This window comes from Mus caroli, chromosome 8, assembly GCF_900094665.2.
Source record: "Mus caroli chromosome 8, CAROLI_EIJ_v1.1, whole genome shotgun sequence".
NCBI classification, from domain to species: domain Eukaryota; kingdom Metazoa; phylum Chordata; class Mammalia; order Rodentia; family Muridae; genus Mus; species Mus caroli.
Window position 1 is genome coordinate 82,476,612 of NC_034577.1, and position 22,855 is coordinate 82,499,466.

The 22,855-nt window shown below is 39.4% G+C and overlaps 1 protein-coding gene across 10 annotated transcripts in view; it reads left to right on the forward strand.

Annotated features, from left to right (window-relative positions):
* The window catches only part of Chd9 (chromodomain helicase DNA binding protein 9), a 221,387-nt gene that overhangs the window by 111,215 nt on the left and 87,317 nt on the right, over positions 1–22,855 (forward strand). For 7 of the 10 annotated variants that reach the window (XM_029480612.1, XM_029480617.1, XM_029480616.1 and 4 more), the window contains one exon: positions 12,274–12,605. In XM_029480612.1, coding sequence (XP_029336472.1) covers positions 12,274–12,605 — 332 coding nt within the window. Of the gene's footprint in view, positions 1–10,287; positions 11,190–11,233; positions 11,552–12,273; positions 12,606–22,855 lie in introns of those variants that run through there. The other 3 variants (XM_029480618.1, XM_029480620.1, XM_029480621.1) reach the window with 2 other exon arrangements.

Below are 22,855 nucleotides of genomic sequence, written 5' to 3' on the forward strand. Positions count from 1 at the left end.
TTCTCCTGTATTTCTTTAAGTGAGTTATTAAAGTCCTTCTTGATGTTCTCTACCATCATCCTGAGATATGCTTTTAAATCCGGGTCTAACTTTTCGGGTGTGTTGGGGTGCCCTGGACTGGGCAAAGTGGGAGTGCTGGGTTCTGATGATGGTGAGTGGTCTTGATTTCTGTTAGTAGGATTCTTAAGTTTGCCTTTTGACATCTGGTAATCTCTGGAGCTAGTTGTTATAGTTGTATTTGGTTAGAGTTTGTTCCTCAGGTGATTATGTTATCCTATATCAGCAGACCTGGGAGACTAGCTCTCTCCTCTGAGTTTTAGTGGTCAGAGCACTCTCTGCATGCAAGCTCTCCTCTTACAGGGAAGGTGCACAGATATCTGGCGTTGGAACTTCCCTCCTGGCCGAAGATGAAGGCCCAAAAGAGAACCTGTCCCAGAAGCTTTGTTGCTTTGGCCTGTCACAGAAGATGTTAGCTTCTGTAGTCCACGCTCTCACTTGTGCAGACTACTTTTGTTGGAGTCCCAGACCCAAGATGTCTTCCACTAATGCTGAGGCAAAGCCCTCCAGGGCCGGGTGGACACCCATCCTCTGGCCAGGAAGGTGCCCGGATGTCCGGAGCCTGAAAAGGGGGCTGCCTCAGAAGCTCTGTGGTTCCCGTCTGTCCCATAAGCTATTAGCTTCTTCTCTTCTAGTTTTAATTGCTGCATCATGAGTAGTTACATCATGAGGGATGGTGAATTTGAATATTTGTTTTCCCTTATCGCAAGATAGGATATAAAGCTTTCATGAGGCTCTTGCTAAGCTGTAGTCTGTGAATTAATTTTCAGATAGTAAATTAGGCTCGCAGGTTGGAATGATGGCTTAGTGCTTAAGAGCACTGTCCACTCTTTCAGAGGACCAGAGTATAGTTCCCAGGACCCCACATGGTGGCTCACAGTGATCCTGAACTCCAGTCCTGTGGCTTCCAATACCCCTTTCTGGCCAGGTTTGTTCAGACATGTATACAAACAAAACACCCATATTCATAAAATAAATCAATACAATTCAAAAGCAAAACCCAAACAAAATAAACAAAGTTCTAAAAAGGAGGGGATATCTCTCCTTTCCATTAAGAGAGAGACAGAGACAAAGACAGACAGACAGACAAAGGCAGATTAGGTTTGCATTCCTAAACTCTATCCTTCATGCTCAGTCTTCCTCCCTGTTCTCCATGCTCTATGTTCTCTATCCCCCATGCTCTCTTCTCTCTCTTTCCTCTATTAGCTGCTGGTTTTTGGTTGAGAGTAATTAGTGTCTACAGTCGACTTTTGGTCTGGAGTTTGTTTGATTTTGGTTTTGATCTGTGACTTTAATTCATTAGTTGTAACTGTTTACTTTTCTTTTGTTTTAATAGGCCATCTGGATGAGTGTATTAGTAAATGATGCAATTAATTAGAAAATATTTTTAACCTCTGGCCAGAAGTTAGTTGGAGACTTTCCCTCATATCTTAATGTAAAGGAGAAAAATATGTTTTGCTTTTAATAAGTAACATCAACAAAGTAGCTTAAAATTTTATATTGCGCGCGCGCGCGCACACACACACACACACACACACACACACATACACATACATGCACATACAGCTTCCTCTTGCATCTCCTGTTTTTGTTGTTGTTTTGAAATAGGGTCTCTCTATGTAGCCTTGGCCATCCTAGAACTTAGTATGTAGACCAGGCTAGCCTAGAACTCACAGAAATATGCCTGTCTCTGCCTCCTAAGTGCTGGAATTTAATGCAAGCATCAACACATCTGGCTGTGCTATATTTCTTTTAATGCTGTGTGATACCAGATTGTGTTTAATGTAATGGTTTAAAACAACACACTTCTTATCTCATTCTTTACTTGGGGCATGTACCTTGTCTTTTTTCCTCCCTTTCTCTTTTATTTTGAGATATTTTAAAAATTATTTTGCTAGACCACATGTGTGAGCATGTGAATGCACATGTGTTGGATGGGTGCATCATATGCCATGTTGTGGATATACAAGACAAAGGACAACTGTGTGAGTTGGTTCTCTCCTTCCACCATGTGATTCTGGGGATTGGACTCCGGTGTTCAGGTCTGGCAACAAGTTCCTTTTAACTCACTGGGTCCTTTTACCAGTTATTGAGATATTTTCTTTTTGGATAGCATTGGAAATGTAAATGAGGAAAATACCTAATAAAAAAATTTAATTCAAAAAAAGATAATTTAGATAATTGTAGATTCATATGCAATTTTAAGAAAAAGATACAGAGAATTCCAGTGTGCATTTATACTCAGTTTCTACAATGGTAGTTTTTGTTTGTTTGTTTTGTTTAAGATATGGCCTTATATGGCCCAGGACGGCTTTGAACTCCTTCTCGTCATCTTGTCTCTACCTCCAGAATGATGATCTTAGAGGTTTGCATCATCATGCTTAGCTAATGGTAGCATCATAAAAGTACAATATAATAAAGCAGAGCCGGCTAATAGACACAGCCCATTAATTTTATAGACTGTCTCAGTTTAACATGCTATCTATGATTGATTGGGTGACTTACAGTGCTGGGGACCAAACTAAGGCCTAATGCATTTTTAGGCAAGTTCTCTACCACTAAAGCTGTGTTTCCAGCCTACGTCATGGATTTCTATAAAGCTTTAACATTTGTAAATGAGTGAATAAATTCATTGACTTATCTATTTGTAGTCACTCATTACCACCAACAGCCTTAAGAGCATGCTTGTTATAACCATACCTCTTTCTCCTGTGTTCCTAATCCTTAGCAACCACTAATCTGTTAATTAATCTATTATATAGTTTTGCTACTTCAAGAAAGTTATACAGGCTGGACAGGGGTGGCACACATCTTTGATCCTAGCAATCAGGAGGCAGAAGCAGGCAGGTCTTTGTGAGTTAGAGGCCAGTCTGTTCTAGAGTTAGTTCCAGGACAGCCAGGGTTACACAAAGAAACCCTGTCTCAAAAAGACAAGAAGAGAAGGAGGAGGACGAGGACGAGGACGAGGAGGAGAGAATAAGAGTGTTGCACAAATGAAGTTACATAGTATGTATTTTTATAACCCAAATCCTTCCATCTAAATCACATAGTTTTGATGGCTAACTTTTTTTTTTTTTTTTTTTTTGGCACCAACTCTACCTAAAATCCAAGATGTCTAACCCCTATCTGAAGAGAGGCAATCCTTTTAAAACATGAACTAGAAATCACAGACGGAGCAAAATTGATTGAACCCTGAGCTTCCTCCTCTACCTGCCAGGTGCTTGGATTGTAGCCCAACATGGCCAACAAGGCCAAATTTCTTACACAAATTGTGTAACTCAGAATTAACATTTAAGGGTTAAAAAGGTATATAGCCTTTGACAAATTGATCCACCTCATCCACTTGTTCTTTTACCACGTATCTTGTATTCAATGTGGCATGTGTTGCTTCAGGTGCATAGAACACAGTTCTCCAAAGAGCTCTCTTCCCTGATGTAAAACTTAAGCTTTTCCCCTTTGATTCTGCAGTGATCTTCTAGTCAAAATTTCCAAACTACTAGAGAACAAAATAGCCTCTGCTGAGTTGCCCTGCAGCCTTCCTAGTCTCCTGACGCCACCATTTCCTGACAGAAATGTCACTATTGCAATGATGAAGCACCATGCCCACAAGCAGCCTGGGGAGGAAAGGGTTATTTGGCTTCCACTTCCACTTCACTGTCAGTCATCCAAAGAAGTCAGGACTGGAACTCACACAGGGCAGGAGCCTGGAGTCCGGAGCTGTGCAGAGCCCATGGAGGTGTTGCTTACTGACTTGCACGTCCTGCCTTCTTATAGAACCCAGGACCCCCAGCCCAGGGATGGTACCACCCACAATGGGCTGGACCCTCACTCATTAAGAAAATGCCTTAAAGCTTTGGTTCTCAAACTTCCTAATGCTGCAACCCTTTAATACAATACCTGGTGGTGTGATGTCCCCCAACCATAAAATTACTTCATTGCTACTTCATAACCGTAATTTTGCTACTATTATGAAGCATAATGTAAATATCTGATATGTGACCCCCCAAGGGGGTTGTAGGTTGTAACCCACAGGGTGAGAACTGCTGCTCTCCAGGGTTGTGACCAGCCTGATTTTATGGATGCATTTTCTCAATTGAGGGTCAGACAACTGTAGCTTGTGTCAAGTTGACATACAACTGGCTAGTACACCTCTAAATGCAATGAACGCATTCAGTAACCTTTTAGAATAAGTTTTCAAAAATATTTGGACTAGGATCAATGTTAACTTCTGAACATATTCAGTAAATATTTCTGAACATGCATGGAAGGTCGTGGGACTCGGGTGATGGCTTGGTAGGTTAGAGCCCTCGATGTGCAAGTGTGAGAGCTGGATTCCAGTTCTCAGCACTCACATTGTCTCTTTATAGCTCAGTGTGACTATTCTCACCTGTAATCCCAACAGAAACGCGTGTGGCAGGGCTTACTGGCTGTCAGCTTTGAAAAATGATGAGCTAAAGGTTTATTTTAAGGTAATAAGGCAGAACATGATAGAGGACACCAGACATCTTCCTCTAACCTCTACACATACATGCATGCACACATAAAAAGATAACACCAATGTCTGACAAAACACCAGTCCATTTTCTTTATAAAGAATATTAGTTACTATTTTAAACTGATAGTTTATAATGAGATGATAGCTCAAACTTAAAAAAAACACCCTCGTACACAGGCAAACCATGGAGAATAATGACTATGATCTATCAAGGAAAGGACCCAGCACTCAAGAGGTGGAGGCAGGCAACTCTCTGAGTTTGAGGTTAGCCTGGTCTACAGAGGCTACACAGAAAAACCCTTTCTTGAGAAACCACTCTCAGGCTGGCCTTGAACTTGCAGAGATCCACCTGCTTCTGCTCTGGAGGGCTGGGATTAAGGTTGTATACCACTGCGTGCAGTTACTTATTCTTTTTTTATGTGTTTGTGGACCAGCATTATGTATGTATATTGTTTGTGGGATGTGCCCATAGAAACTAAAAGAGGGTGTTGAATTTTCTTTTCTTTTTTTTTTTTTAAACTTATTTATTTATTTTATGTATATAAGTACGCTATTAGGCACACCAGGAGAGGGCATCAGATCCCATTACAGATGGTTGTGAGTCACCAGGTGGTTGCTGGGAATTGAACTCAGGACCTCTGGAAGAGTAGTCAGTGCTCTTAACCCTTAAGCCATGTCTCCAGCCCAGGTTGTTGGGTTTTCTGTAATTGGAGTGACAGACAATTGTGAGCCATCATGAGGTTGCTGGGAGCCGAACCCAGGGCCTCTACAAGAGCACCAAGCACTTTTTTTGCCTGTTTGTTTTTGGTTTTGTTTTTAAGACAGGGTCACTCTGTGTAGCCCATGCTATCCTATAACTTGATCTGTAGACCAGACTGGCCTCAAACTCAGAGATCCTTCTGCCTCTCAGCCTCCTGAGTGCTAGGATTAAAGGCGTGTACCACCACCACACAAGCGCAACAGGCACTCAGCCTCATAACTTATTATTATTATTGTACAAGAATAACTTCTTGTGTTAAGAATGGGTTAATGGATTCAGAAGTTTTTGAATTTATTCTTTTTAGCAAGTAATGAACTTGATAAGTTTTTGTGATTTAATGTAATACATACTCTTCATTGGACACATTTAAAAAGTGATAGAAACAGTATATGAGATATATATGGTAAGATATATAGGGTGATTATATATATAGTTTTATAATATGCATGGCTAGTCAACGAAAAATTACAGGACTCTGGTATTGCAGTAGCTGTATGTACTGTTCTTTCTCAACTCCTCTCTTCTTCTTCCTTTGCTCCTTCTTTCCTCTTTTCCATCCTTACAAGTCCTCTGCCTTAGTCTTCTGAGGCACTCAGACTTTTATTTTTAAAGATAGGCTATGGAAAGAGTTACAGAGACAAAGTTCAGAGCAGAAACTGAAGGAATGATTGACCATCCAGAGACTGCCCCACCTGGGGATCCATCCCATAAACAACCACCAAACCCAGATACTATTGCAGATACCAACAAGAACTGGCTGACAGGAACCTGATATAGCTGTCTCCTGAGAGACTCTGCCAGTGCCTGACAAATACAGAAGTGGATGCTCACAGCCATCCATTGAATGGAGCACAGGGTCCCCAGTGAAGGAGCTAGAGAAAGGACCCAAGGAGCTGAAGGGGTTTGCAGCCCCATAGGATGAACAACAATATGAACTAACCAGTTCCCCCAGAGCTCCCTGGGACTAAACCACCAATCAAAGAAAACACATGGTGGGACTCATGGCTCTACCTGCATATGTAGCAGAGGATGGCCTTGTCGGTCATCAATAGGAGGAGAGGCCCTTGGTCCTGTGAAGGTTCTATGCCCTAATATAGGGGAACGTCAGAGCCAGGGAGCAGGAGTAGGTGAGTTGCTGAGCAGGTGGTTGGGGGAAGGAGACAGGGGATTTTCAGAGGGCAAACTAGGAAAGGGGATAACATTTGAAATATAAATAAAGAAAATATCTAATAAAAAATTAAAAAAAAAAAGATAGGCCTTACTACATAGCAGTTGACAGGGCTGGGACTTATTACATAGACCAGGCTAGTTACAAACCTGTCTTTCCTGCCTATATCTCCATGTGCTGAGATGATAGGTATGTACCAGCATCCTTGGTTCCTATCATTCTGTAATCCTTTATTGATTCTTTCATTCCCTCTGCATAAGGTCTAGATATATTTATCATAACACATATCACTTGATTTAACAATTTTTATTATTTTCCATGTGTTTAATTTTCTTGCCGTAGTAAACTACTTGTTATTTTAGAATATAACTTAAAGTGTAATTATGCTGTCATCTCACGAGTACACAGGAGTCAAGAATGAAGCCAGCCTTAGCAGCCTCCTATCATCTTGTACCAGTATCATCTTATCCTCCCATCTGCTCAGACTTTAGATTTTCTCAGGTGCTTAAACTGTATGCTCGGTTGACTTACACTGTCTGCTCAGCTGACTTGCTCAGATCAATAGACAGTGCCCATGCACTCATTGCACTTGGTGGAGAGCTTTTTAAAATTTCTCTTATTTCTTTTATGTTTTGTCCCCCATAGATTACTCTTCCAGTTGGGTCTGTATCCCATTCTTCACTTTCTCTCTTACAATTGCTTTGTGAAAGAAACAGACTCCTTGAATAGTTTTTCCAAATCCTGGAATGCGCTGATTTGTCTGGATTTTACTGGTACATCTATCATGTTCTTTTCCCTTGATTTTTCTTTCCTAAAGTTGGGCAAAATACTGTTGTCTTTCATAAACACGTTTAAGACTACTTGCTTGAGCTACCACATTGATAATTAAAATATAGACACTACTTTAAATAGTATTACTATATCACTATAAACTCAATGTTCTAACCCTAACAAGAAAAAAGCAATGTAATTGTTAGCTACTAGGGAAACCTGGATACTCCGATCACAAGATTAGCATTTGAACTTATAAATATGACAGTTTACAGATATGAAGAGAGGAAAGTGAAGTGATCGCTCCAGACAGAAACTCTGAAAATAAATCAACACAAAATGGAGGGAAATATTAGACATAAGTGTAATTTTTTTTCCTTGTTTAAAAGCAAGTCTCAGCTGGGTGTGGGAGTGTGGCACACACCTATAATTCGAGCTCTGAAGATGTCTAGGTAAGGCTAGCCTTGGCTAAAAATGAAAACGAGGACATCAGCTTACTGTTAACAACTAAAATACCTTTACATTTTGGCACCAAGTTATTATGGAATATTTGCTTTATATATTTACCTTTTGTGACTGGAGAAATTAATTCATTGGTTCTTTCTTTCATAATTTCACACTGGAGATTGAACCCAGGACATGAAGTACACTAAGCAAGGACCGTGCCACAGACCTCCAGAAAAACTGCAATGTATTCAAGAAACTTTACCTTATCTCATGGAACAAAGATTGCAGAGCCGATGTTCCATATCCTCAAATACTTTAAAATAACGACATTTTCCCACATGATCCCAATGTAGCAAATGGGAAGCTAATACAGCAAAGGCTGTAGAGGGGAGGAGAACAAACTGTAACTGAGGGGAGTCTGACAGGGTTTGATCAATGCAGACTGAGAAGTAGACAAAAATGATAACATTGTGTTTGTATTTTTATATAAATTGGAAAATTACTTTCACCTTATGGGGATATAATATAAAGTCTTGAATCCCAGTAGCAGAAGAACTGCTTGGTCACACACTCTCCTACTGATGAGATGAATTGCTAAGCAGCTATATAATGTTTCAGTAAGATAGTGCGAATTGCTAAGAAGCTTGTCAGAAAAGTTAGATGGCTTGGAAATTGTCCTTGATCTGTGACGAGAGCACTAAGGGAAATAAGGGGAGGAAAGACAGCAGCAGGGGATTCACTCTGTGTGTGTGTGTGTGTGTGTGTGTATAGTTCAAATATTGCCTTGCTCATGCTGATTAGGTTTTCAGTCATGTACCTAGGATCAACCCAGACTACTGTTTATTTAAGGTTCCAGTTCTAGTCTCCAGATCTTAGTGCTCACCATTTGAAACTCAGCATGAAAAGAATTACATTCACATACATTTTCTCTACTAGGTTTCCCATTTCTTTACCTTCTCTGATACCAGAGCTTGGTCCAGAAACCAGCTTTTGACTCTTCTTGCAGCTCAACCACATTGCATCCTTACCTAATTGATCTCTGCATCTTTAAAAGGGCATTGGAAAGAGTTTGTTTTTTTTTTTTAATCCATTCTAGCTTCATTATTACCAATCTGATATTTTGAGAAGACTGCTCACTTTTTTTTTTAAGTTGATCTCTATAAATTACTATGATTGAATTATTTCCCATATAGCATAGCTCAAAAGCATGGTCTCTTTAAAGAGGATGTCTTGTCTTCTAATCTATGCCCCCCTATCCAGTAGCAATGAGATCTTTAAATTTTTTAATTTCATTTTGTGTGTATGATTATTCTGTGTGCATGCATGTGTGTGTAGTGTGTATATTCCTAGTGCCTAGAAGCCAGAAGAGGACATTAGAACTCTTAGAGGAACAGGCTGTTGTGAACTGCTGGGAACTAAGTCAGAGTCCTTTGGAAGAGGAGTCAGTGAGTGGAGCCAGCTTTTAAATGCTGAGCCATCTCTCTAGCTCCCCTCAGTGGGACCCTTAAGCAAGTCACTTCTTTCATACAAGTGTCCCTATCTATAAATTAATAATTAACAGCAGTACAGAACCTAAACTGATCAGTCTTAAATGTCAACTGGGTCAATGCATGTGAACTATTAGGAACTGAGAGAATAGTGCTTGATGCCAAATAAGAAGTATTTTAGCTTATATCAATATTGTTGTGGTCATTTGCTCTTCTGTCCCTCTGTCCTTCTGTAACAACAGCCGTGTCTGTCCTCTCCAGTTTACTACCTCCATCTCTTTGTTAATGTTATTACCTGTTTTTTCTTCAGGATGAAATGAGTTACTATCCACAAATACTTAGAACACTGCCTGGCACTAACTAATTACTAAGTGAGACTGGGGCTCCTCTGCCTTGACTCTGCTCTCAATGCTGTCCAGATTGATTCTTCCAGGGTAGTTTGGAGAGTTTCATTTCTCTTGTAACCTTTAGTTTTCCCAACAAGAACTATGATAAAACACTGTTTTCGCACCAATATCAGATGACTTTTAAGGAACAGCTGTAAAGGGGGCATTAATACAAAGATAAAGCCTGGCAGTAGTGGCACACCTCTTTGATTCCAGCACTTGGGAAACAGAAGCAGGTAGATCTCAGTTCGAAGCCAGCAGCCTGGCTACAGAGCAAGTTCCAAAACAGCCAGAGCTATACAAAGAAAACCTTTCTTGAAAAAAATAAAAAAAATAAAACAACAACAGAAAAATAAATGTGGGTTATGAAGTAGTGAAGTTTTTTTTAACTATTTAAAGATATTGCTTACTAAGATAGTCTCTCACACTCTCTCTCTCTCTCTCTCTCTCTCTCTCTCTCTCTCTCACACACACACACCTATATAAAACTTTTATCAATGATCAAATTCAAGAGTCAGGTGTGGTGGCATATGCCTCTAACCTCAGGCACGCTAAGGCAGAGGCAAGTGAATTTCTGTGGGTTCCAGGACAGCAGAAGCTGACTCTGTCTCAGACAAGCAAACAAAACCAAAACAAATTCAAGTCAATTTATTTATTTTAACAAGACATTAAATTTAAATTTCATCTGTCATAGGTTTAAAACAATATGAAGGGGAAAGGCCAAAGAGATTGAGATTTTTGCTGGAGAATCAATAGGTTCATGGAGATAATAAAAAGAGTTTTATTTCTCAATTTAAAAAGAAACAGTTGTTTGCTTATTGCTGTGAAAAGAGACTTAATTGTGAACTAGTCACTTGTGAAGTGGTCATTTGCATGACCTGCTCTTTAACCCTTTGTTTATTGGCAGCTACTTTTTGTAGTTTAAATGTTTTATTATAATTTTGTGAAGAAAAGTATTTTTCTCTGCTAAAAACTGCATTGGATTAAAAAAAAAAATACTCAGCCACATAAGGCCATTTCTCCACTGTCTTAGTTCCCAGATGATTTAAAAAAGAAAAAAAAAAAGACAAAAAAACCCATACTTACATGGGTATTTTTAATGCGTTACTGTAGGGAGTGGCAGATTGAGAGTTAACGCCTTTCAGTGGGAAGAACAGTCCATTGGGGGTTAAACTGCAGAGTCTAATGGAATAATAACTGGTAGCACCATCTGCTGGCCTACTTCCGCAGAAGGAGTCAGTATTTTTAACGACATCTCTAATATTCATGCTGATGCGTTTTGATGCTTTGTGCATTCATTTCTTTCTGTGCTTTGTTGGAATCTGGCTATCTGCTTACAGCTATTGAGGAAAGAGCTCGTAGGAGGGCTTGCAGCCTTTATCCTAGCTAAAGAGGATGAACAGCAGACGTAAACTTGCCAAGGCAGGAATGTGTTGATAAATCAAAATGTGTATTTGTGGACGGCTGTGCATCTCTTGGTTGCAGCTTGCTAAATAGGCCATTTAGGAGTCTTCTTTCAATGCTTTTTCCTTGAGCACTGCCTGGGGTGGTGAAAAAGCAGAGGGCAAGCCTTTGTCTGACGCCAAAAATGTCTTCAGTGAAGAGGCCAAGAGGAAGGGTAAGTGAAGCCTGAATGAGTGGGAGGAGGAGGGGTTCTTTGGGCTAAAAGGCTAATGGGATTGAATAACCCTCCTCGTTACTGGCTGCTGCAGCGGCGGCAGGAGTCGCACTGCATCGCCATCTTGAGCTGGGTGCTGTTTTCTCAGCCTGGGCTATTTGTTGTCGTCTGTAGGCCTTAAGGTGGCATTTTAGAGACCGTGTCTAAGCCTTCCTTCTGTCCCCAGTGCTGTGACACTGCTCTGACACCTTGATGAGGCAGGTATAGAAAAGACACCCAGTAGAACACACTGGAATCGGCATGAAAATGTGCTTGGAAATTCCTGGGTTTTTTCTCTGCTGTAGTCACAGGCATGTTTACGGGTAAGAACCTAGCAAAACTGATCTAAGCCTATATGAACGAATGTGTGTTTGGAGAGGAAATTCTTTTAAAATGTTCTTGGTCTGTTTCCTGTGAGACTGCTAAAATATTAATAATTGTAATATAAAACCGAAAAGCTTGTTTCTTTCTAAAATAGCTTGAGTAAAATTATAATAAAGAAAAAAAATCCACATTTAACTCTTTCATGAGAAAACTAAAACTTTCTTTGATTTTAGATAAGAGAATGCCTGTTTACTAACTAGCTAGCTGCTGCCTTAAAATAATTTTGTGTTCTCTTTCTCGTCTTAAAACAGGGTTTTTCTTTTTCTAAGGAGAAGTGATTCTAAGTTACAATAGCTATTTTTTTAATTTATTAATTTTGAGTTTTGGAAGAAAGATGAAAGAAAAGACTTTCATCCTTAGTGTAAATAATAATTACAGGACAAACTTTGAAATAACTCTATTTCTATGGTAAAATCTGAAACCTAAGAATGCATTAGGAACATCAGCCAATCTGTCTCCCCTTAACCTTTATTTGCAAGTAAGTAGCTGAGCTGTGCTCTGTCCTAACTTCCAGGCGAGCAGAGCCTCACCACCTCTGTTTGTGTCACTCACATGTCGGCTCTGTCATTTTACTGCTGTTTAACTTAAATTTTTCAGACATTATGTCAGTTTTTAAAAATATACTTTGGTATATTCTATTTATAATTTTTCTTTTCTTTAGCCTCCATCTTCCAAGAAGAGTGATGGTTCTGGGACATACACTAAGCTGCAGAATACCCAGGTGAGGGTCATGTCTGAGAAGAAGCCACGAAAAAGGGTGGAATCAGAAAGCAAGCAAGAAAAGGCTAATCGTATAATATCAGAGGCCATAGCAAGAGCAAAGGAACGAGGGGAACGTAATATTCCACGAGTAATGAGCCCTGAGAACTTTCCTAGTGCTTCAGTCGAAGGGAAAGAAGAAAAGAGAGGTCGGAGGATGAAATCTAAGCCAAAAGACAGAGACAACAAAAAACCAAAAACATGTTCTAAGTTGAAAGAGAAGACAAAAATTGGGTAAGTTGATTATTAATTAAATGTAATGTTTTCCAGGTCCTGCTGAGGTCCAGCCTCTTTCTGCTGTTGGTTTGAGTGTGGACTCCATTGCTGTCTGCTGTGTGCATTTTATTTCCATTTTCAGTGAATTAGGTAATAGTCTAGGGTCTCCCAATATTACTTTTCTCTTAACACAGTGTTTTGTATTAATAAAACAAAATGTGCAAGGGAAAGGACTAAATATCCACATTTTTTGTAACAGTTCATTAGTCACTTTCTTTAAAGACATTTGAAATTCTTCCACTATTTCTTTATTTTCAAATGGCATTGTAACTTACATGGCATCTAATAGTTTAAAACATAATAGAGAATATTTTCTCAGAAAACCCAACCGCTCAAAACTCTGGGCTGTTGGTAGGGAGTTCCAATAGACGTTTACTGATTTACTTTGTGTCATAAGGAAGCCAGGTGTTAAATGCTCCAGGAGAATCCATAGAGCAAAGAAGTGCTCGCCTCTCCCAGTTGTCTGTTGAGTCTTATTATTCTATCTGTTGTAGTGTTAGGGATCGAAACCTCAGACTTAGTGTTTTGTCTTAAATTTTACAACTGAGGTCTTATACACACTAGATAAGCCCCTCAGTGCCAGAGCCCATTCTGTGTGTTTTCATTTGACTGTGTGCACATTTTCAAAATATAAATATATGCAGGCTTTGTATGTAAAGCTGAGCATAATGTAAGGCCCTGCTAGCTCACAGTTGTTCTCACAGGACTAGTCATTTTTTGAAGCTTTCTGTAGAATTTTTCATAAAGTGCTTTATGTAAGCTAATGTAAGATTTTTGTTGTTCACTTACACAGAGAACAGAGAGAGAAGCCCTCTGACTGGAGACTCTACATTTGCTTGCATTATTGCTGTATAGTTACCAGCACATTGAACTCTTTATTTTCATCCTGATGTAGTCAAAACAAATGCAGTCTGTTCTTGTATAATGCATCAATAAATAATTATTATTGGTAATACACTATTTGCAGACAAAGTGGAATTCAAAGTTCAATTTCTACCCCTTTGTTTTTCTTTTTAAAAATATTGTCCTTATGTCAGCCGTCTTCACAGACAGCATAAATTGTGCTGATATTCTTGATTTAGATTTATTTATTTATTTACTTTCTGTGTATGCCTGAGAGTATGCATGTACAGCCAGCTATGAGCCTCCATGCAGGTTCTGGGCACAGAACCCAGGTCCTCTGTAGGAGGAGGAAGTACTCTTGCCTGCAGAGTCATCTCTCCGGCCTTTATTCATTCATTTTTTAAGAGTTTTTGTTCATTTGCTTTGAATGAAAGTACCTGTTTTTCCAAAATTATATCTATTTTTAACTTAGGAAGCCTATACTTCACATTACTAGAAGTTAATATTATTAAGATTTTCTAATTTTAACTTGTTCAGAGATATGGACATAGAAATGTGCCATTTAGAAGAACAATACTTTGAAAACAGTGACATTAAAATTGGTAGAGAGCTTCAAAAGCTATAATAACTATTATTTGCTTTAAGTCTGATGATAAAAGAGACCCAAGCACCTAGAGACAAGTAATACCAGACCTAAATCGGACTAATGAGAAAAATTGTAACTGTTTACAGAAAGTAAAGATGGAAATAACTAAGTCAAAGGGAAACATGGACTTTTTAAAATGTGAGTTACAATTGTTAGAAATCGTAGCATGCCATGGCTGTCTGGAAGGAGAATGGGTGGTTTCTTGGTGATGTTGTTGATGTCCGTTTTCACTTTTATTTTATTTTTGATACTGTCCTGGAGCCCATTATGTAGAAAAGACTGGCCTCAAACTTAGTGAAGTCCTTCTGCCTCTGCCTCCTCAGTTCTAGGATTACAGGCAAGTGCCACCTTATCTGGCTCTAACTCATTTTCTCAGAGTTGTTTGTTTGTTTGCTTGTTTTTAAGTAAGTATTTAAAATAAAATGTACACTCTATTACCAATTGCTTTAATACTTTTTTCTTTTTTTTTTTTCTCCCTGCCCCTCAAGTATGCCAGTCTCTAGGAAGCAGAAAGGAATGGGCTATATTTCTCTGCCCATATCTCTGAACAAGTTAAAATTAGAATATCTTAATATTAACTTCTAATAATGGGAAATATAGGCTTCCTAAGTTAAAATTTGGAGGCAATTGTATTGGAAGCATTGGTTTTTCGTTTGGTTTTGGTTTTAGTTTTTTGTGTTTTGCTTACTCTCTGTCTTGGTTATAAATACATGTCAAGATATTTATTAGGTTGCTACAAGGAAAAAAACTTGAAAATGTATGGGCTTTGCTGGATGTAACCCAAGCACTATAATATGTGGCGTGTGTGTGTGTGTGTGTGTGTGTGTGTGCCCATGCACACGTGCCTGTGACTCATGGACATCAGCTCTCTCTTCTCACCTTACGGGTCCTAGAGTTCAAACTCAGTTCAAACTATTCCTTGGTGGTAAGCAACTTTATCCACTGAACCATCTCTCCACTATGGACTATAAAATATATTAATGTGGACTGCAGAGTTCCTCTGTTAGCCAATGGAAATATTTCTTTATTGTGTCTTTAATAAGGCAGTGTGATTTATCGTTTCGAACTTGTTGATTCTCTGCACCATTATTTACAGCAGGGCTAGAGGTCAAGTCCCTCCTTGGCATGCTAGGCAGGTACTCTCCCACTGAACTGCATCCCCGCCCCTAGTTTGGTTGGTGCTGTGGGGTTTCTGGTTGTTTTTGGAGGGGTGGCTCTTTGTTTTCTTGAGACAAAGTCTCACTGTGAAGGCCTGATTGACCTGGAACCCACAGAAATCTGCCTCCCTCCACATCTCAAGTGCTGGCATTGGAGGGTTGCTGCACTGTGCCAGCTCCCAGCCCTTGTTTTTAATTGTTATGTGAGAGTCATTTAGGTGAGGATCATTTCGTGTTATTTTAAGTAGCATTTTATGATACATGAATATTTCCTTCTTAAAAAAAATCAGATTTTCTATGAATTTTAGACTTGTTCTGGTAGTACCAGATTATTGATACCAATAATTTTGAGAACAGTATCTTACTGCCTTCCCCATGCCCACAGGGTTAAGTATAAATTTAAAAAGCGCATTTGGAGGTTGGAAAGAGGACTCAGTGGTTAAGCTTGGGCACGACTAAGATGCAAGTGCACTTTCCAGGCTCACAACTCTTGTCACTCTGCTCCAGAGGATCTAACGCCCTCTTCTGGCCTCTGTACACACAGCCCTCATGTGCATAGACACACACATACAATCTTAAAATAAATAAATCTTTTTTTTTTCTGAGACGTGGGGTGGGGGGTGGGGTCTGTATAGCCCTGGCTGTCCTGGAACTCACTCTGTAGACCAGGCTGGCCTCAAACTCAGAAATCCACCTGCCTCTGCCTCCCGAGTGCTGGGATTAAAGGTGTGTGCCATCACTGCCTGCCAAAATAAATAAATCTTAAAAAATTAAAAAGGACATTTGTAAACCATAATTTATTGATGATGTCCAGTCATAATTAATATTTATTTAATGCATAGATGTGACTTGATATAAACTAGGAATATTACTCTGAAGAAAAATCAGTGCTTTAGTGTGTTTGAAACTTTTTCTTTTATAGCTTGATGTGGTGTGTGTGTGTGTGTGTGTGTGTGTGTGTGTGTAGTGTATGTATTTACATAGGTGTGTGAGGGAGCATGTGTCTACACATGAAGGCCAGAGGTTGTTGTCTGGTATTCTCCTGAGCCACTCTCTGCCTTATTTTTGGAGACTAGGTTCTCATTGCACCTGGAGCTGGGTGACTTGGCCAGTCTGGCTGGCAGAGCGTGTCAGGGACTCACCTATGTTTGCAGGTGAAGCTGCAGTGCCTGCTTTTACCTGGGTCCCGCCCTCGTGCTGTGCAGCAAGCACTCTAGCAACTGAACTCTCTTCTAAGTCTGCGCCCCAGATTGATGTTATTGATTTACATGTGTGTGTGTGATAAGTGTCGGTGTGGTAGGTACGTTTGCATGTTGTGCTCACACATGTGCACGGCATGTGAAGGCAGGGTTGATGTCATGTGACTCTCCACTTTAAAGCAATTTTCTCACTGAATTCAAAATTTGCCAGTTCTGCTGGTCTAGCTAGCCAGATTGCCCCAGAGATGACCTGTTTTCTGCAGAGCTTAGGATTGTGGTCAAGGCCCTGCTCAGCCGTACTTTTTAATGTGTAGCGACTGGAAAGACTCTGGGCCTCATTGTGTATGGCAGGCATCCACTGAACCATCTCCCATGACCCTCCATTTATGTATGTTTTGTGTGGCTGTGGAAGGTTATTGCAGCACACGACTGCAGGTGCCCTCAGAGTTTATAGGGCATCAGATACTCTAGAATTAATTTTATAGGCAGTTGGGGGCCATCTGGTGAGGGTACTGGGAACCAAATCTGTCTTCTGCAAGAGCAGTTTTCTCTTAACTGTTGAGACTTCTCTCTAGCCCCTAGATTGATACTTTTATTTATATATATATATATATATATATATATATATATATATATATATAAGCGGTAGAACATTCTTCACAGAGCACTTAATATCATCACATTAAATTTTTGTAAGTTCTTTGATTTTGGAGCCAATTTCATTTAGTTACAAGCAGTGTAACCCTGTACAGATTCTTATCTGCTATCTTTAGAAGAAGGAATAATCGTACCTATGTCTCATTGTATCATTTTGAGGAGGAAACATGTTATCATTTAAAACAAACAAGATAATATCTAGAATATATGCAGTGATCAGCAGATGCAAGTTATTATGGTCTTCTGAAATCCTAAATAATATGCACCTATTGAGGAAAGCTGGGGCTACACTACACATCTTCATCGTCCACTACCTGGGTTCTCTCTTTCTCTCTCTCTCTTATGGCTTTGCCCCTAAGTAAGGTCAGCCTAAAACCAAACAGAAAACACATAGGGAGAAACAACAGCCACAAAACTGAGTTACTGCCTTATAGTTGTGTGAGTTTTTCTTCGGTGGTGCTGTGGATTGAACCCTGCGTCTCCCACACACATGTGTGGTAGAAAGCTGAGCCGACAGAGCTGTCCTGGCAGTCCAGCTGTTGCTGCTCTCTAAGGTCTTCCTCAGTCCCGACTTCCTTACTGAGCAGTTATATGACTCAGCCTTTGATCTCGACACAGTCTCAAGAGTTGACTAAGTTCAGTTCCAACCTTGATGACTGAGCTCTTTGGGTCTGGATTATTTATAGTTAGTCTACTGGCGATAGGAATATGGCTTATTATGTGTTTGAAGTAGTTTTCTGTTTAGTTTTACAAAAATACTTAAATTTCGAGGTCCCTATCAAGTTCAAATAGAAACTAAATTTGAAACATTACAGTAGAAAGCAGTAAGACGTTAAACTTCAATATTTTATAGTCTTGTTGGTGTGATTATGTGTGGTTTCATCTGGTTTGGTTTTGGTTCTAGGGATCCACAGTGTCTTGTTTACTGCTGGCAAGGGCTCTTTACCAATCAGCTCTATCTCCAGCCTCTTTGGGACTTTTAAGAATTTGATAACAGTCTTCTCTCCCCTTCTTTTCTCTCTGCCACTCCCTTGTCTTTCCCTCTCAATAAAACCTCTTCATGTGCCGGGCGTGGTGGCGCACGCCTTTAATCCCAGCACTCGGGAGGCAGAGGCAGGCGGATTTCTGAGTTCGAGGCCAGCCTGGTCTACAAAGTGAGTGCCAGGACAGCCAGGGCTACACAGAGAAACCCTGTCCCAAAAAACCAAAAAAAAACAAAAAAAAAAACCTCTTCATGTGAAAAAAAAAAATTGATAGCAGCTTGTGCTTCATAGAGAGACCCTATATGAAGACATGATAATACAATGATATGTGAACTATAATTTTTGTTTTTCAAAATTATAAGAATTTTGAAATGGTTTTATCTTCAAATATATAAAGGGCTGAATTAGTTGTTTGGTATGTGCTAACTAAAATGGTTATGGTATAAATGTGCTATACCTTCTTATTATACCAGTAAGATGCTGTGTAAAGGCAAGCAGAGAAGTATAGATTCTCCAGAGAGACAAACATTTCTTCAAGGTTTAGACAGTCTCATAACAATTTCTATGCCTTTCCCAATTGACCCAAACACAGCAAAGGCTTTGCTGAAACATCTTATTTAAAGCCAGACACAAAGGCTTTAATATACATTCCACTACAAATGCTTTTCTAATGTTACTGTTTAAATCTAAATTCTAAACCTCAGGTGATGTGAAGCAGTAATTTTCAGAGCAAGTAGGTGAATGAGATACCTAAGAATGACAGTTACAGTTTGCTCTTCCATTAAGTATTATGTCTTCACAAGGCTAGCCAGGTTTGTCATTCTCAGAAAGGGGTGTCCTACTTCACTGAATGCAAACTGCTATTGACCATGAGGCATTCTCACCTTGTGTGTCAGTAAGAATGAAATTAAAACTATCGAAAATTACTGAGAGAATTCTGGTTGTAGAGATGTTACATGTGCTTTTTGTTTGGTTTCCATTTACGTGTGTGTGTGTGTGTGTGTGTGTGTGTGTGTGTGTATTTAGTTTTTCAAGACAGGGTTTCTCTGTGTAGCCCTGGCTGTCCTGGAACTCACTCTGTTGACCAGGCTGGCCTCCAACTCAGAAATCCGCCTGTCTTTGCCTCCTAAGTGCTGGGATTAAATGCGTGCACCACCACTGCCCAGCTTACATGTATATTTTTAAGAATTAAAAGTCAGCTCTGCTGTTAGTCATGTCAGTACATGCTTTAACTAACCCCAGGTCTTAGGAGAAAGAGGCAGACAGATATTTGAGTTCGAGACCAGACTCTTCTATATAGTGAGTTCCTGGACAGCCAGTGCTACATAAAAGGATCCTTTCTCAAAAAATAAAAAGAAACTGTACTCAGACATATTGGATGATTATGTGGATTTTTTTATAGTTATTTATATGACATACTCTGTGGGGGGGAAGCAGCATTCAACTCTGAACAGGAAATAATAAAAAATTAAAGTTACCAAAAGTTATACTACAATATCCTTTAACATATTTTGGGATACTGTTGTAACTAAGATAAAGAGCCCGTTTAAATCTTGCTTGCTTTTTCTTGATGAGATTAGACTTAGATCTTGAATTGACTTTTTTAGGCATGGCCACTGTGATCCAAACTCACACCTTTAAGCTTGTGCTGAGAGAGAGAGAGAGAGAGAGAGAGAGAGAGAGAGAGAGAGAGAGAGAGAGAGAGAGAGAGAGAGAGAGAGAGAGAGAGAGAGAGAGAGAGAGAGTGTTTGTTTTTGTTTATCAAGTCTGGATTGGTTTCTCTGTGTAGCCCTGGATGTTGTAGAACTCTGTAAACCAGGCTGGCCTTGAACTCAGAAATCTGCTTGCTTTTCCAAGTGGTGCTAGGATTAAAGCATTGTGTCCACTGTGTCCAGCTAGAAAAATAAATATTTTTGATGCCTTTAAATATGGCCTCATTTCTTTTTCTTACCTGGCAAAAACAAAATATTGTAAAATAATATTTTTGCCTCTTTTCTATGCATAAAATTATGTGGGTAATTCTTGTTTTGCTTTGGGCTGATTGAGACAGGCTCTTGCTGTGTAGTTCTGGCCAGCCTTGAACTCATAGTCCTTCTGCTTCATCTTCCCACATGTCAGAATCACAGGCGTGATTCATTTATACCAAGTATGATGGGCGTATTAATTACAGCATATGAACTAATTGAATAAGATTCATTGTCCAATTATTGTAATGAGAGAATCAACAGGGGGCAGTTACAGCTTGACACAGTGTAGAGCTTAGCCTGTTAACAGTCTACAATAATGAATGGGCTGGCTGTAAATGAGTGCATACATTACACTCAAAATCAAAGTACACACATCAGACACTGGACTGAGAGCAAGTGAATCAGTTAATTTTAAAACATCACTCCAAATTGCTCTTCTCTGTCAGAAACTGGATATTTTGAGATATTTGGTTGGTTTTGCCTGAATATCTCTTACAACTTTTTGACATTAATAACAGCTATTTTAAATACTGCTGTTGGGAGAGGGTCTCACCATGTGACTGGTTGCTATGTAGACCAAGCTGGCCTCACACTCACAGAGAACTACTTTGCTTCCTGAGTGCTGGGATTAAGGGCACTGGTTCCTTTAATATTTTTTAAAAATCAAAAATCACATAAAGAATTTATTAAGTTGTTTCATATTGCTATGTTATTTTATTTTGTGAATATTTCTCCTTGAATTCATTGTAGTTCAAGAATGCATTTACAAGCTGGGCAGTGGTGGCGCACGCTTTTAATCCCAGCACTCGAGAGGCAGAGGCAGGCGGATTTCTGAGTTTGAGGCCAGCCTGGTCTACAGAGTGAGTTCCAGAACAGCCAGGGTTACACAGAGAAACCCTGTTTCGAAAAAGCCAAAAAAAAAAAGCATCACTTACAATGAAAACTTATTGTTATTTAATTATAGTTTTATTATTTGGTGCTGACCCCTCCCTGTCTGTTGAGACTGGTACCTGCTTGGCCTGTCTTAGATAATTTTCTCAGAGTTAACAACCCATATAGGCAAATGACCTTTAAAATTTTAGTGTAGTATAAATAAAAAGAAGTCTTGACGCTTTATTCCTAATTTGCTGAGACAGCAGAATCCTTTGGGGGAGTTATTTAAAGCTAGGGCCAGCTGGGCTGCTGCACATACCTTCAATCCCAACCCCAAGAGTCTGAGATGTGAAGAGTGCAGGTCAGAGGCCAGCCCAGGCAACTCAGAGGGGTTCTGTCTCAAGATAACAAGTTTGATGGGGTTGTGACACAGCTTACTAGAAGTGCTTGTGTGGAGCCTGCATTCAATCCTACTATAGGATTGGAATCCACAAATCTGAGGTTTCTTTTTGTTTTTGCTTGTTTTTATACATTTGTAGTAGTTCAGATTTTTTACTTTTTAATTTGAAATAATTTCAGGCTTGAAACATTAAGTTACAGTTTTTAGGCTTTTCTCTCAACTTCCTCAAATGTTGACATTTTATATAACCATAGCACAAGGGTCGAAACTAGGAAATAAACATTTGTACACTCCTATTAACTAATCCACAGGCTTCATTTGCAATATTGTGTTTTTACCTCCTTTTTAATATTCACCGGAGACAGGGTCTTGCAATGTAACCAGATTTGCTTTAAATTGCTTCCAGTCATCCTGCCTCTGTCTTCCAGGTATAGAAATCACAGTGACATTCTCTCTTTGACCCTCACTGTTCAGCCCTTCCTAGGCGTGCCTCTTTACTCTCTCCGCTACTTGTCCTTAGGAGAAGTAGAAGTACTTTATAAATAGGCTGCTTTCTGCTCAAGCCTAGCCTATGCTAATCTAACACCATGTGAGTAAGTCTCCCTCTTAGTAGTGTCCTATAGATGACCTTTTAGAACAGAAAGCTAACCAACCGCTTCCAGCGTTCCATGAAAGTAGCCATGGCTTCACATCTTCACACATATACATACATGCTCCAACCCTGCCTAGAATTAAAACAGTTAAGATGATGGCAACTATCAAAATCACTTTCTATGACACCTGAAATTGTCATTTGTAGATAGAAAAGATATATAATATTCTGGACTTAAACTTAGTAAGCTACTCTATCTGAAATATCTGCTACCACATCAAAGTTTTATTTTCCTTCGATGCCAGAGAGTGAATCTAGGGCCCTGAACATGGTTGACAAGCAGTCTTTTGTGGGGCTACGCTGCTCTTACAAAGTTAGACTTTCAAGTGGGATGTGGTAACGTATGTCTCCGAAGCCCAGCACCCAGGAGGCCGAGGCAGGATTCATACTAAATTCAAGGTTAGCCTGGCCTTCACAGTCAGAACTTGTCTAAAAAATAGTCAATGAGAATTTGAAAAAGATTTTTGCCTGTGTAATTAAAAATTATCAGCAAGCTTATGAAATAAAATTATATTCTAGGCCTATATTAAAAGAAAAATATAGGCTACATAAAATAAAATTTTATTTTATCTTTTTAGAGATCTATTTGTTTATGTGTATGGATGTTTTTGTCTGCATATACACCTATCTGTACATCAGAAGAGGGCCTCTGATCCCACAGGACTACAGTTATATATGGTTGTGAGCCACCATGTGGGTGCTGGGAACTGAACTCAGGATTTCTGGAAGAGTAACCAATGCTCTTAACTGCTGAGCCATCTCTCTAGCCCCCTTAAGTAAATTTAAAAAAAGAAAAAAAAAAGATATATATATATATATATATATATATAT